Source organism: Anastrepha obliqua, chromosome 1 (genome assembly GCF_027943255.1).
Source record: "Anastrepha obliqua isolate idAnaObli1 chromosome 1, idAnaObli1_1.0, whole genome shotgun sequence".
Classification (NCBI taxonomy): Eukaryota; Metazoa; Arthropoda; class Insecta; order Diptera; family Tephritidae; genus Anastrepha; species Anastrepha obliqua.
The window spans coordinates 41,506,088-41,522,901 of NC_072892.1; the positions used below are offsets into that span (position 1 = coordinate 41,506,088).

The 16,814-nt window shown below is 33.4% G+C and overlaps 1 protein-coding gene across 10 annotated transcripts in view; it reads right to left on the minus strand.

Moving 5' to 3' along the window:
- Positions 1–16,814, minus strand: part of LOC129235624 (casein kinase I) — a 134,113-nt gene that overhangs the window by 18,176 nt on the left and 99,123 nt on the right. For 5 of the 10 annotated variants that reach the window (XM_054869556.1, XM_054869558.1, XM_054869555.1 and 2 more), the window contains exons 8-9: positions 7,938–8,018; positions 1,475–1,573 (exon numbers count right to left, since the gene is read on the minus strand). The exons of 1 other annotated variant lie outside the window; for it this stretch is intronic. In XM_054869556.1, the coding sequence (XP_054725531.1) occupies positions 1,475–1,573; positions 7,938–8,018 (180 nt within the window). Of the gene's footprint in view, positions 1–1,474; positions 1,574–7,321; positions 7,388–7,937; positions 8,019–12,833; positions 12,906–14,605; positions 14,627–16,814 lie in introns of all 10 variants that reach the window. 4 more of the 10 variants (XM_054869561.1, XM_054869563.1, XM_054869565.1 and 1 more) reach the window with 3 other exon arrangements.

Here is a 16,814-nt window from a genome sequence, read left to right on the forward strand (position 1 = left end):
CAAACTGCACTATGTCGAATTTAGTTTAACTAAGGGTTTGTATGAAATGTTGTAATTCTAAGTAATAATAAGTTGCGGAATCGTGGAAAATGTTAACGGTAACCTACAGGGGCTCATCAAAGGCGAAAACTCAAGCACACGTCTGACAAAGAGTCTAAAGTGAGCCGTAGTGTGATTGATGATTGGCTTGCAGACTTTCGGTCGTGCATCCATAACTCTGATGAAACTGATGAAACCAGCGAAAGAGTTAAGAAAATTGTGCTCGAAAGTCTTCAAAGGCGCATCAGGGAAATAGCAGCTGATATGGGTGTATCGCTTGGATCGGTGCTGCGCGCTCGCAAAAATAACAGCGCGACAAATGCAAAGTTTTGACTATTTATTTTTTATAAAAATATAATTCATTCTACAACAAAAACCATGCACGTAACTCCAAGTTTCAAACATAGTACAAAATTTAAATAGCTTCAAAAAATTCTCATAAAAATATCAATTGTTTTAATGACAATCTTTAGAAAAATTCCGGGTTCGCAGTTTTGTAGCCCATCCAATTTTGTGGGTAAATAAAGTAAAATTTCTAAGTAGCTCAAGACTCGTGTTTATTTTTGATTATTTCTTGCATTTCTTTCGTATACCGAATGCTTGAATTTTTTTTAATAAAGCGAAAGTACACAAAACCGCCAAACAAAAAAAAATTTCAAAAATCAAAGCCATTTTAGAGCACCTTTAAAGGTGCGCTTATTAAGCCACAATTGAACGGGCTACAAAACTGCAGATTCAGAAGTTTTCTAAAAATCCTGATCAAAAAGTTACAAATTTTGATGATAATGGATTATAATTTTTATTTATGGAGTTTTTGAAATTTTTGTGAATTTTGTACAAAGTTTGTAACTTTGATTTATAAGATTTTAGTTATGCAATGAACCATATTTAAAAAAAAAAATCCATTAAAAAACATTGCGAATATTGTAAAAAGATGCGGTGTCTGTATTGTGTGAGCACCCAACGTGAGCTTACCCTGCGGAAAATATGATGTAGCCAGATATCTTACTAGTAACTTTCTAAAAATTTTAGTTGTCTATAAATTTCTAATATTACCGAAAAATGAATTCATTAGTCACAACAATGCAAACAATGCAACTGAGCACAAGAGGATTTGAATTTTTAGTTACGAGTTAATGCAAAATGCAGACTAGCAAATAGGAAGAGGGACGATAAAATACTGTATGTTGGTGTACTTGGAAGGGAAAATGGGAATAATTTTCCAATTACAATCATCATGAACATCAACTCAACTAGCAAGTATAACAGAAATCATGTGAGTGATTTTGGATAGTAGTGAAGGTGTTAGGTGAGTTGGTTGTTATTAGTTGCACAAGTAAACAAAAACAATTTAACCTTTTTTTTTTTTTTTTTTTTTTTAAATACTTTTTTTTTGTTTGATTGTTTGATTAGTAGAAGAGCAAATAAAACTTACCTGCACTGAACCATGCCGATCGGCCGGTGTTAGATTGCCAAGGGTGGCGCCTGGTTTTGGCACATCCGGCCACGCAGCAACACCTCCTTTGGCATTTGTCTACATTTTCAGAGGGCACGCCAAAAAATTACCAGCAATAACAACAACAACAATCACCATCACAGCAGCCAGCCACCATGCCACGAAGTAAATTATGCACGCAACAACAGCAGCAAAGAGATAGGTGGCAAATCAGCACGTAACGGGTCACAGGTTGCATGGCGAGTGGAAAACAGGCCGGCCGGTCACCAGACACACGCAGCATAAGTTTTGACGCAAGTGAGTTAACATTAGCAGCGGCAGCACACATAGAGAATTATTTTTTTTTTGTTTTTTTAACAGTTTGTAGACGGCGAAGTGGTGTTCGATGAGGCCAACAGTAAACACATTTTGTGGCGGTTATGAATAGTTATAGTAGACGGTGATGCGTTGTTTTTTTGTTGTTGTCATAGCAGTTGTGTTGTTGTTATTGGCAATTTGTGGTTATTTTTTAGGCGTACGATTGAAAGTGATTGGTTGTTGTTGATCGGTTGATTGATTGGCAGTTCGGTTGATTGGGTGGCGGCAAAATGTGTTGGCATACGCAATTTAAATTTTTTTTATTTTTTATTTTTTGAGTTTTTAGTGGCATAATTGGTTAGAAAAATAAATTTGAATTTAGTTTCAGGTATTTCACAAATTAAATTTAACTGGCAGTTGCTTTATACAAAATTTATGCAAAAAGCCAAGAGTAAAAATCAAATGCCAAAAACAAAGAAACAAATTTAGATTTTGGGAAACTAGCGCATACAAAGTTTTACCTACTTTCCGCTTAGAGGAAATAATATTCTACAACGGTGAATATTTACAAGGAAAGGAAAGATATAAGTATGTGTGTGTGTGTGTGTTCGTATATATGTATGTGTGCATATGCGCTCGGGTGAGCGAATGACTCGGTATACTACTTCAACCAAACGTAAATATGTGCAATGAAACAACCAAGAAAAGGAAGTGCAACTATGATAGATATACATAGTACATAAAGCAGTAGATGAAAAGGAAATTGAAGTACAACGGAAATGTTGGCGCTCGTTAGACGAATGAAACGCGAAAATGAAACGACCAAAGGAAATAGTGGCAAGAAAATTGTACGACAGGGAGATGTGTTTATGTTGTTTTAGTTGGCAACTGACGTCAGTCTATTGACTGTTGCTCCCACACAAACATACACACACACACAACAACTCAGCCACACACATACACATAAGTATATAAGCGCTCAAGGATAAAATTCTTAGTGGCGTCAAAATTGGCAATTGTTGGGTGTAGATGGATTGTCGATTGATGGACTGAATGAGTTGATGATTGAAATAGCCATGACGATCATGGTGCATGTGTATGTGTGTATGCGTGTGTATATATAGATAAAGTTTACTTAGCCACTGGCAACAAGAGTAATTGTCCAACAAAATCCTATTTCCACAATACTGTTGGGGCGGAGAGGTGAGAAAGCTTAAAGCTGTTGTTGTTGCAATTGTGCAGACTGCGATAACTATGAACTGATGGATCGTTTGATGGATGTGTTGCAGGCGCATTTCTATACACGCATATACAGTGATATGTACATTTGTGTGCGGCAAAAGGTGTGAACTTTTTTTTTTGTTATTGCTGTAAAGCCAATAAAATTTGCACTTCACATTTTATGCAGCCCAAGGTAGCATATGCGTGTAATAATGCACAGTTATTTTGGCTTGTTACACTTGAGGCAATCAGAGAGTGCGGTTAATGGATTGTGGAAGCCGATGCTGGGAGCCAGCAATTATGGCCTTGCCTAATAGTTTTCATTTTTATTTTTTTGTACGAAATGAATGCAATACCAGAAATGCATGAAATATTTGAAATTGATCATATATTTGCTTGCAAAATTTTTGACTATTAAATACGTAATTTTAAAAATTTAGAAATAGAACAAATTTAGAAAGTTCGGCATCTATAAAAATAATATAAGTAACGGTTAATACATTTGTATGCATTTAGAAGTCTTCAAGGTTGGCTTGAACTTTGAGACACACAATGATAAATTGATTCCGAATTAATTTATTCAATGACAAGCATTTTATGTTCTGAAACCGGGCACAAGCATTTAAAAAAATATACTAGAACTGAACACTATAGAAATAAAAAAATTGAATTATAAAAAGTTAATAATTTAATGCAAATATCGAAATTTCGAAAAATTTTTAAAACTCGTTAAAAACGGCATGGTAAATGCACAGGGTGGGCCATATAGCGTTTACTTTTTGAACTACCTATTTTTTTGAGAATGGTAACACAAATGACATGTCATATGTGTTCATAATTTGCTTAAAGGTTTGACATTTGCGAAATGGAACGCTATACGCTTGAACAAAATTGGGAAATATTGAAAACCTATTTCCAAAGTGGTGAGTCTTCTTCTTCTTTTCTGATTTTCACATCGGTGGCTACGTAAATAAGCAAAATTGTCGGATTTGGGGCTTAGAAAATCCACACATTACTGTAGATAAGCAAATGCATCCAAAACGAGTCACTGTTTGGTGCAGTTTTTGGTCTGGCGGCATCATCGGGCCATTTTTTTTCGAAAAAGAGCGAAGAGCCGCGGTTACAGTAAATGGCGAGCGTTACCGTGACATGCTCAACGAGTTCTTTCCAAAAATTGAAGAAAATGACATGGACGACATTTGGTTTCAACAGGACGGTGCAACTTGTCAAACTGCCAAAGTTACACTCGAACTTTTGGCTACCGTTTTTGAAAACCGAATAATCAGCTGATATTTTTATGTCAATTGGCCGCCTCGTTATGGACAATGCTATCCGAACCATCCAGAGACGATTGATCCTTTAAAACACGAAATCGAAGTTGCCATTCATGAAATTGGAGCCCAAACAATCGAAAATGTGCTTAAAAATTGAGTTGATCGAATGGCCTACTGTAAAGCTAGTCGTGGCAGTCATTTGAACGATATTATTTTTCATTCATAAATGACAATGTTCTATCTTCAAAATAAAAAAAAAAGTTTGAAAAAATATTGATTCGTTTTTTTTTTTATAGCCGATTCAAAAAGCAAATTTTACATGGCCCACCTTATAGATACAATCTCAAAACATATTTCCTTTATAAAAAAAAATATTCGAAATTTCGAACATACTCAAGAACTCTAGAAACTAGCAATTGTAGGCGTAGCGTACTTTCAACTTTTAAATATCGAAAAAATTTATACATATTTGCGTTAAACAACGTACCAAACTTCACAAATATTTAAGAAATTTTATATCCAACAATAAAAAAATTTAATTTCGGCCATTCGACGTCGAACCTTCTTAAAAGTTTCGAAATCAAAGAGACTTCTAATACCAATAATAATTTAGAAAAATTGAGTTTCGAAGAAAGCACATTTCAAGAAAAATATCTTCGAAATTCTGCGCATTCACAAAACCTTCGAAATCAAAAAAAAAAAAATATTAATAATAATAATTTAGAAAAATTGAATTTCGAACAAACTCTAAAAAAATATTACTTTATAAGCCAAAACTGTTTGAAATTTCAATTATTTTCAAAAACTGTTGAAACCAGAAAGAAAATTATAGACGCCGAAATATTCTCACGCACTTGTTTGTATATATTTGTTAATGACTGATGTTGCAGAAATATTATAGTTTTTTTTTTTAATTTCTAAAATTCCTATGAAATGCAAAAGTATAATTAAATATATTTTAATCGTCAAATGCTTCTAGCGTATACATTTTTTAGATTCCCAAAAAAATTACGAAAAACGGATGTTATGCGGGAATTGCATGTACGGGGGCCGGTTGAAAAGCCCGTGCAAAAATAAAAACGACTTCATTATTTTGGGGTAGCCCTTTTTATTTTCCGAGTTTTATAGTCTTATTTTTATAGTTCCCTTTTAGGCTTATACACTTCGTCCAACGCTGTTTTAGTTTGTTGTTGTGTTGAAAAATAGCCATTCGTTTCTGCGATCACTTCCTCGTTTGAATAAAATCTTTTTCCCGCCCGGCTTTTCTTCAAATTGGGGAACAAATAGTAGTACGAATGATCGGAGAGAGCCACAACTGCGGAAGCGTGAGCTCGTGCGTTGTCGTGATGGTAAAGAAAAATCACTCGACTTTCTCGATCCAAACTTATGACCGAACTGGCTGAAACTTTGTGTGTGTTTTCCCAAGAGATGCTACTAACTAAACATAATCTCGATATGCGCTATATATCTGATTTTGCACGGACTTTTCAAACAACCCTCGTTTGTTTGTTTTACTAGAGACTTCGAGAAATTTCGAGTGTATTGAAAACAGTTTGAATTAATCGCAATTTCAAAAAGAATGATTTAATTTAATTTAACACCTTTGCATTTTCGAAAATAAAAAAATTTAAAATCAAAGTTCCATAGAAATTTAAAATTTATTTTAATCTTCAAAAAATTTCAAAACCATGTGTAATTTATTTTTAATTTTAATTTTGTAAATATTGAAAGAAATTTGCATTTATTGTAACAGGATCTTGCTTACTATGATACTTTGAGATCTCAAAATAGTTTGAGAACATAGTAAAGCTTATTTCCGATTAAATGGATAAAATTGTTTTTACTAAAGTTTATAAAATGAGTAGTAGTTTTTAAATTTATTTATATATAAAATTTTAATTTTTTTTTTTGTAAAACTTTGAAAATATCTATTACACATTTAAAAAAATTAAAAAGCTTACAAAATGAGCAATTTAGCTACGCGTAGAAAATAGATAGAAATATTAAGAAAATATATATTCAATTTATTACTATTTATGGGTATTTTAGTAAAGCAAAGAAATATACAAAAATTTGTGGTAACTTAAACCTTCTTGTAATTTTATTGAAAGAAACATTTAATTCCATATATTTATATCAAAAGAAACTATTTAAATAACCGCAAAGATTTTTAGTTTAATTTAATTAAAAAAAATTTTTATTACAAATTTAAAAATTTGTAGTTTAATTGAATTAAACTATTTTTTAGTTTTATTATTTTCTCCGATTTTTTTGTTTTTCAAATTCACCTCTCGTGCGCCAAATTTACTTCTATAAAAACGCAATCTTACCAAATAATTTATTCGCCTTGAATTGCAACAGCATCAGGCAATAGCTTTAACTTTCAATCTGAGGCACAATTCTCTCATATCAAATACTTTTCATGCGAGAAACCTGCATATTTATCACTTTTCATATGCTTTTAGGCGCACTCTTGATAGTTGTATTTTTGATTTAAAAAAAAGTGTACATGTGTAGGTATATGTTTTCATTTCAAGGCAACCATAACCAAAGTTCTTTATGCCATCAACCTTTATTGGGCGGGAGTGGGTAAATGAAGCACCTCCCCTCCGATACGTTAGTAGATTTATTATTATGAAAAAAAACGATTAATAATACTTATCATATTATAAAAATTTAACAAGACACTAGCAAGTACGAATGAACATACAAAATACAAAATTATTATTGCTTTTAGTATAAGCTTTAGATTATGAAAAATGCCTTTGTTCAACTACTACTTTCTTTTGAATGCAAACAAACGTTAGCCAAAATTGTATTAATAAATAAGCAGCTGATTATGGGCTTTCTAAATTAGCGCAAAATTTTTGAAAAAGTGGACATGACCGCGGGAAATTTACAGGGTTTTCCTGCATACTTTTTTTAAAATTATTTTTTTATTTGATGTTTGTTTTTCAAAATATGTGTTTTACTCTAGCAATGTTTTGTTTTTTTGCCTCTTACTAGCCAAACTACACACATACAGCTCTCTAACCTCGAGTATTAAATATTCCTCATCACCATCATCATCGTCATCCTCATAATCAAAATATGATATATCCTAAAAGTCGTATCCAAGTTGGAGATTAAAGAGAGGGCGACGCAGTTATACGTTTAAAGAGTAGTGAAAATTGAGTATTTTTTTTCGTTTTTTGTTTTTGTTCAGAGTATCAGAGTGAAAGGCAGGGTGGAAAATTATAGAGAGCAATTCGATCGTCGCCAGTGTTCAGTGCGCAAAAATATAATATAGAGTAAATTTTTAATAAATTTCTTTTTAAGTAAATATGGTACTTATATGTGACTAATAAGAAATTGTACACAAAAACCTTAAAACTCAATTTAAAATATATAAATGTATAATAACTTTGAGAGATAATGCAAATCTGTGATGTTCGAGTATTGTTGAAGAGATTTTAATGGGTTTAGTATATGGCATGAAAATGATGGTACGAGTATGTTTATAGTAAATATATTTAAAACAAAACTACTTTTCTAATTTGTTTAAATTTGTTGTTGTTGGTTTTTGTTTTAACATTTTTAGTGAAGCAAATTACAAGTTAAATTACATTAAAAAAATATGACTTGATAAAATTGTAAACAATTACGCTTACCTTAGCTGTTACATTATGACGATCTTTATTTGGTGAAATGATGACTTCATGGCCAGTTTGCAGAGATCCGACGGGCGTTGACTAAATACATTTCGATTAAATTGCAACATATACACACACAGAGTGAGGACAGTAGTATTTCAATTTTGCAGGCATTAAAATAAATGTTTTTTTTTTCAATTTTTTTTGCGTTGCATTTGTTAGATTGTAGCCAATTTTCAATTATACAGGTGCAAAATATTCAAAAGTTGCAGTTGCATTTTAGTTGATAGTTGTTGATTGTAGTGTTGTTGTTGTAGTAAACACAGACACATACACGCAAAACACGTAGTTGATGGTTTTTTTTTTTTTTTTTTTAATTTTGAATTTTGGTTCATTGGTGTTGGTGGGTTAGTAGTTGGTGTTGTTGGTTGGTGGTGGTGGTGGTAGTAGTTCGATGAATTTGCAGCATAACACAACGTTTTTTTTTTTATATATATATTTTTTTTTTGTTTTGTTTATGAGTTGTATGGAATAAAAAAATGCAATAAACAAATATTCGTTAGTTTGAATTTGAGAATTTTAAAAAATAGTATAGCATACTAATTTTTATACAGTACATAAATAGTACAACATAGGCAGATACATACTATACATTCAAGTATTATACGAGCTAGCGAAACCTACTGCATACAAACTTATAATCTAAGCTAAGGAAATGCCATAAAAATTGGTTATGAATCGGATCGCAGTGGCAGAGCATTTCCTGTTTAATAAACACTTTGATAACTGAAAAATATATTTAAAGCCAATTTTTTTGTAGAAGATATATCCAGCTTTCGTGTTAAACGAGTTCAAATGTCTACTCCTGTAAAGTCAAACATTCTTTAGTTTTTACGAATTATGTATGTTTGTAGTAAATTTCACCAAATGAATATGTATGTTTAAAAATTAAATGGTCATCCAGTTGAAGATTTTCCCTGAAAAATTAACCTTGGTCAGTAACTAAGCTACATTTAAATATTTTAGAATATTTTTAAAATTCACCACATTTTGCCTGACCTTTAATGTTAGTTTTTCAGCGCTAGCTTAACTTGCTTATCAGCTAAACCAAGTTCAAACTTCTAATCTAGCAAAATTGGAGTATTTCATAAATTCACCACAGTTGAAAAATTCACCAGAGCAAAGTTTTAAAATTCAGCAGGTTGCCTAGCTCCTTACAACTAGTTTTTCAGCGCTAGCTTATCTCTAACTAAGTTTAAAAATCCAACTTTTCCGGCTTCAACTTAGTATGAAAGTGCACCATAGTCTTTGCCCACAAAGGGACTGAACTGGAAAACAAGAAATATATAAAAAGATAAGAAGATTGCGATTCCACCGACCGCTAACAAATTCCGGCTAAGAAATTTCACTACACAAAAAACCATTGAAAACAGTTTAGAACTAGAAAATTCGCGCAGGCTTCGACCTCTGTTAGAATCGCAAATACTTGGTATGATGGATTGAAATGTCAAGTCGTTTGCACATCATTCAAGTAGGAAACCAGCTTTCCGTCACCAATGCAGTGTTCGTATGCAGCACGCTAATCCCACCCGCTACGTAAAAATTGGTACCGGTGTCAGAATAAACACATAAGCAGTGCAGTGCCCTCTTCGATTAGTGAAAAGAGATATTCGGCCACATCCAAGTGCCTTGCACCTGGGCTCATGCATAAGAACGAGCGATGCACGCTCTCTTATACTTGGCGCCTCTTCTACAATCTGGGACAATTTTATAGGGTACGGTCTTGTAAATTCGACTGCCCTATGAAGAAAACCTCGCGTACATCTTATGCGGCTGGAGGCGCAGATCGGACATTATTTGCTGCAACGGTTTGTGATTCAGCCGTTTACATCGGACACGATGGTAACGTTTCGGAATCCAAGCACCCAGAAGTCGGACATGACGACTTCACAGGTATTTTATATACATTGCCTGCGCCCATTGCTGCATGGCGTTGCGACTTCACGGCAAGATGCGAAGCACAGGCTACACCCTATTGTCCTTAAGCAATATTCACGCTCATTTTTTCCTGAGAATCGAATTTCTACTTATTGATATAGACCTGTCGGTACATTTTCTCGTTATAGACAATAAGACCGTTTTGAAGCGTGCAAAAACGGACCAAAGCCGCAGAGTGCGCGTAGTGCTCCAACATGCTGCAAAGTTAGGTCAGGTACGTGCTTGATGGATTTGGGATGATGAGTTCTTTGTTGGTTTCGCTAGAGATCAACAAGGCTCAGGCCGGCCTCACTGTACTTGTTGTTGCTTACTGCTAAGTTTATTACCAAATCCAATGATACGCACGTTGGCAACAGCTCTGAAAGTATTCGATGCGGTACCAGCTGGCGGTAGTAGAGGAAGAGGAAGGCCTCCTCTGCGTTGGAAAGATCAGGTGGAGAAGGATTTGGCTTTACTTGGTGTGTCCAATTGACGCCGGTTAGCACGAGAAAGAAACGGCTGGCGCGCTTTGTTAAACTCGGCCAAAATCGGGAAGCAGTTATCGCGCCAATTAAGAAGAAGAAGATTGATTCGCCCGTCAAAAAGTTATGCAAGTATCGTAGCTTCTTTCCATCAGAAATATTTGTGATGGCAATCGATTAAAACGCATCATGGTTGGATTACCACCTAGGCAATAGTATACCACTCCCCACCTTGAATGCGCAACTGCTCCTCCATTTCAACATTGTTCCTCCACTAATTGGAGATACGTAGATATAATAAAAACTAAAAAAAAGTGTTAGAAATAACGCTCATAGGTCGCCCGCGTGGTCCCTTTGAAGGTATTTTAGGCGCTTATGGTATTATGTAGCCTCGCCTTGAAAGAGTCCTTAAAGAGTCCTTTTAAAAGCTTTTACCATTATTTGGGAACGAACACCTTTTCTAAATATTATTTTTAAATGTTGACGAAATTTTACAGGCCTGGTAGACCTCGTAGGTTTTTATGTAAAATTGAGAGATAAGGAAAGTCTCAGGCTAAGGCCCACTTTTAACAAATCTTTAACGAATCGGATGAAATTTTTTATTTAGGGTCACAAAAATAATCTTTTATAGGTACATGCATGCATTTTTTAGGAAGATGATTTAAAAGAGAATTTTGTAAATTTCTTTTAGATTAATTTATTTAGTCTGTATCGACAAAGTACTCATAACCTCATTATCACGAAAAAAGCTGAATATTTGTTCAGTTACCCAAGACGTGTACTAACCCATGGCAATGCACGGAAATATCAACTCGACTTACTAAGCCCAGAAGTCAATATTCGAATAGCATTGCGGACAAGTCTTCAGGCTGATAACCACTAAAACAAGTTTTATGATTCCAATATTTTTAATCAACCGCTTAATATATTTTCAAGCTAGAAAGGCGATAATAATAAATATGTTTTTATGGCAATTCAGCAGCTTAAGCGAAAGATAATAAAGAAAACTACAAGGTGAAGTCCAAAACAACCAAGACCGGCGTCATAAAAATGTTTTTGATGACACCATATTTTTAATGAGTTAGTGCGTTGGAAGTTACATCCCTAGCTGACTTTCAGTGAAAGCTTGGTGACATTCGGTTCAGTGGAAGCGAAGTTATAAAGTCTAAAGTGTCAGTATGCTTGTGTCATCGGTACAAAAATGCGTTTCGAACAAAGAGCTAATATCAAATTTTGTTTTAAAAGCGATAAAACGTTTACCGAAACATTTGAATTGATGAAAAAAGTTTATGGCGATGATTGTCTACCTCGTGCCAGAGTTCATGAGTGGTTTACACGTTTCAGAGATGGTTGTGAGAACATAAATGGCAATGAACATACGGTCCCCCAAAAATTAGAAATCACCGAAAACTCCATGAAATGTTCGTAAATTCATGAAAAATGAACCGAAATCATCGTTGAAATTCATGGAATCGGAGTTGAATATCTCCAAAATATCGATTTATCGCATTTTAACTGATCATTGGGGCTTACGAAAACTCTGTTCACGTTTCATTCCGCACAAGTTAACTGAGGGCCAAAAATTGCTCAGAATTCAATATTCGTAAGACCTCATTAAAGAGGCGAGAAATTATTATCATTAAATACGAGAACTTACTTCCTTCCTTCGTGGAATTCGCCCTGAATACCGTGAAGGAGGAATCTGGCGCTCATTGCATGATAATGCACCATCTCATCGATCCATTCTTGTGACTGATTTTTTGACTAGAAATCGCATTTTAACCAACAATTACTCGCCTTATATGGTTCCCTGTGACTTCTATTCGGAAAATTGAATTTGGCCGTGAAAGGAAACTGTTTTGCGTCCGTAGAGGCCATTCAAAAGGGGTGTACCGACATCCCGAAGGACATTTCGGCCAATGACCTGAAACACTCTTTCGAAAAGCTTTTACATCGCGCAAAACAGTGTATCGAGGCCAGAGGGGACTATTTTGAATAAATAAACTGGAAGTTATCAGAACAAAGCTCCTGTCGTTTCTATTTTAGCTCAGTCTTGTTTATTTTGGACTTCACCTTGTATATATGTACAAGTAGATAATTTCTTGCAAAATACAATGCATATAAACAAGTAGTGGAATGTTATGCGATTTAATTTTAGAATAAAACTAATGACTACTGCAACCATACGTACACATAAAATATAATAGGTATGACTTCTTATAAACTTAGCGCCCTAGCAACAAAATTGTTTGCACTAGTAATTAATTTAGGATTTTCCAGTGGTTTCCTGGTACTGTATAGAGTATTTAAATATGAATTAATTTTTTTTCGATGTGTGATTTGATTATTGAGTGTTTTTTAGCCATGTCAAATGCATTTAGCAATAAACCAAAAATTACAACTATTTTTTATCCACAAAATCAACATAACAAATAATACAACACATGAAAAGTACCTTGTCGGATTTATTTTTTGCTAAATGTGAAGGTGGCGCATTTTTAATGACCTTCATTTGTTCGAGTTGTTCCTTGGTCTTTATAAGGGTTTTCGGTGTTTGTAATAAAATAAAATTTCAAGACATTGTTTTATGCATGCAAACACAAAAGTAGTTCAAAGTAATTATTTTATAACTACTATATTGAAAACTAAATGAAAACAGTGGTTGATAAAAAGCATAAAACCTCGGAAGTGCCATTTCATTTAATTTTCGTAATGATACGTATACATATAGTATATGTATGAGATTTAGTCGTATATTATATTTAACATTTTTTAAAAATTTCTAAAAATTAAAAACTTTACAAAAATAAAATTGTCGACGGGTTCTGTATTCTAAGTACTCGTACGATTTTTAATCGAATATTAAGCGAAGAAATGATGCATTTCGAATGCATTCGTGCTCTGCTTTTATTGAATTACGAAAATGTTTCGAGCGCACGAGTGTTCATGAGTTGAATAGTAAACTACTCATTTCTTAATTTTGAAAGTATTCTAATCTGATCCTGATTCAATTTCGAAAAACTTCGAATACGGCTATGAGCGTTCATACACCTTCCAGTTGAACAGCAAACTAGTAATTTATTAATTTCGAAAGTATTCTAATCTAACCCTGATTCAATTTCGAAAATACTTCGAATGCACGTATTAATGTCCATATACTTCCTAGTCGCATGGTTGACTACTTATTTATTAATTTCGTGAATCTTCCAATTTAATAGCGACGCAATTGCGAAAATACTTCGAATACACGTATGAGGGTTCATACACCTTATAGTTGGATATTAAACCACTAATTTATTAATTTCGAAAGTACGTCGAAAGCATCCATGAGTGCTCATACAATTTTTAGTTGAACAGTTGACTATTAATTTATTGTTTTCAAAAGTATTTAAATTTAATCCCGATTCTATTTCGAAAGTACTTCGAATGCGTCAATGAATGTTCATAAACCTTCTAGTTGAATAGTTAAACAGTAACTTATTAATTTCGAAAGTATGCAATGTTGATACATACAGTTTCGAAATCGAATTTAGTAAAATACTAAATTACGACTTCCTTCATTTCGAATGAATTCGAAGTTATATCCTCCTAAATTTTAAAAGCAATTTTTACAAATGTTCATAAATTTTTTGGAAGAACACGAAATATTGAATTTCGCAAGGCTTCGAATGCATTTGCGAGTTTTTTTAAAGGATTTTAGTTTAATATATACAACTAGCAAAGTACGAAGTGACTAATTTCTTAAGTTTTCAAAGCATGAATATCAATTAAGTATCGCACAAAATTTCAATAACATCTATGATTATTCATACGGATTTTAGTTCAATGTTAACTAAAGAAATTATAAATTTCGAATATATTTCATGACACTCACATACAAAATCGAAAAAAAATTAGATGTATTTGTGCGAATTTTAATTAAGCATTAAATTTTGAATTATGAAACATTTTCGAAGGTGTTGATTTCGCATAAATTCAAATTTACATTAAACGCTCTCCATTACTACAGGAAAACAACAAATTGTTGTGCTAAGTTTCGAAAATATTCAGAAGTACTTTCTTGTTTAGTATATCGTTCATAAGTCATTCCTAATGGGTGCAGAGAATAAGACAATATATTTCATTGAATTTATGTTTATGTTTATGTATCGAGGCCGTAGCCGAATGGGTTGGTAGTGACTACCAGACGGACTTCGGAGAACGTAGATTCGAATCTCCGTGGAACACCAAAATGAAGAAATTTTTTTTCTAATAGCAATAATGTCCGCTAGTTAATTAAAACCAAATTCATTTTTATGCGAAAAATAGGAATAGTGGGAAATACTAACTTAAAAAATCCAATTACCTTAAGAGCTATGCCTTTTTTCTTGCCCACAACTGCCTATGGTAGCTGTTGTTGTAACAAGAACTAAAAATCATTGGCCGGCAAAAATACATTCCCTTCTGGTAATGAAGACTCGAAATATTGTGGAAACTATCTAGAGTTCTCACTTGCCATTTAGCTACTCTAGCCGAACGTGGTTTAAAGGCTGACAGGCTCACTCAATTAAGTTCCATATTTTAAATTAAAAAAATACTTTAATACAGAATATTCTTCTTCTAATACAGAAGTGGTTATTAACTGAATGCAAGCAGATAGAATCAATTTGTTTTGCATAAAACTAAACTAAAATAATAAAACATTTGGGGTATTCACAAGGTGTCGTAACTGCCGTAATATGCTTAAGCAGGTACAAATATAAAGGGTATTTCAAAAGGCGCGCCTAGATGTTGTTTTAAAATAAAAGTTTTACTATTTTTATTCAAAATACGACTCTTAGCAATTATGGTATATGTGGAAAATGGCACCATTTAAAGGTCCACCTACATTCACGTCTGCAGGTAAAATTCGCCAAACATTCGATTCATGAGTGCCTTATTGTTCGGCACGCCGTTATATCGATCGAGAAGGTTATTCAACAACACAGCACAGCGCTACAGCAGCAATATTTTCAACAGAACGTCCAGTTTTGATCTTCCAATACTCTGACGTTTTCTATACTCGACAGAACCAGTCTCTTGAATTGTTGCTCCAAAAAAATCACGAATTTTGTGATATATTGTTCTTAAAGATCGACAATTTTCATAAAAAATTGGAATGTTTTCTGTTCTATCGTGTAAAATTGTACATCTACTTGGCAGACAGATGTCAAATATGACATAACAAAAAGGTACCGTCTAGGAATCATTATTCACTACTGACTTCTAGGCGTCACTTTTGAAATATCCAGAACTAAGCATATACATATATCAAGAAACTTGAACAAATTATTAAGCAAAGTAAAATCTATGGAACGAAAAAAGTATAAGACCAATGTCATTATATTCAAAATAAATATTAAACAAATTATATTTAATAATATATAATTCTTTGGGTCAGTTTATAATTTTTTAGCTTGGTATTTTGTGTTGGATCCTCCTTCGATCATAACTTGTTGAAGTCGTCGAGGAATCGATTTGATGAAGTTTGTTATAATATTTTGGTCAATTTTTGACCATTAGAAGAATATTGCCCATTTATTTTCGACTGGGTTAAGGTCAGGGCTGCAGGCAGGCCACTATAAAATAAATATTTTAAATGCTGCCAAATACTCTTTTCCTTGTTTGGAAACATGAACGGCTGTGTTGTCATGCCGGAAAATGCACTCCTCATCGAGATTGTCATCAAAAAAGTTAAAAAATATTTCGTCTATATACTATTGATTTTTGCGGATACCAAACATAGAGGCGTTTTGCCTTTGACACTAATGGCTGCCCAAACCATGACAGAACCCCCTCAGATATTACGAGCCATTCCCTCCCCCGTCCAAATAAAATTTTTTTTCATCGGAATAAATTACTCTTCCCCATTCATCTTCCCAAAATTGATACTTTTCTGCAAATGTCAATTTGGCGTGTTTGTGCCGTGTGATTTGCTTAGTTTTAGGTACTCGTTTTACATATTCCAGACTAGAATCCACTAGCATAATTTGTTGCACACGACGAGTAGTACAAAATTCAAAATTATATTTAATTTCAGCAGGGCTATTTGATTTATTTATAGCTAAACGTTTGATTTCCCGAAAATCTGAGCGCTGTGTTTTGGTTTTCTATCACTTCTCTTGGAACATCCGTGCTTTCCTTTTAAATGGAAGTAATGTAAAACTACAGCTTTGCTTTAATTTTGAAGCAAACTCTCGCATAGCAAGGCCCCACTCTCCATGCTAAAATTTGTCCCTGCTGAAGCTTTTCTGCGTGACATATTTTTTGATTCTAAGCCCAAAAAACCAGATAAATTTGAGAACGAGATAAAGCGATAAAAAAAAATATTTTTTTTTAATTAAAGGCAAAACGCGTTTGGTCTTTTAATTATTCCTTTTTGCATATTATAATATCCGTTATGAGATACCGTTATCAA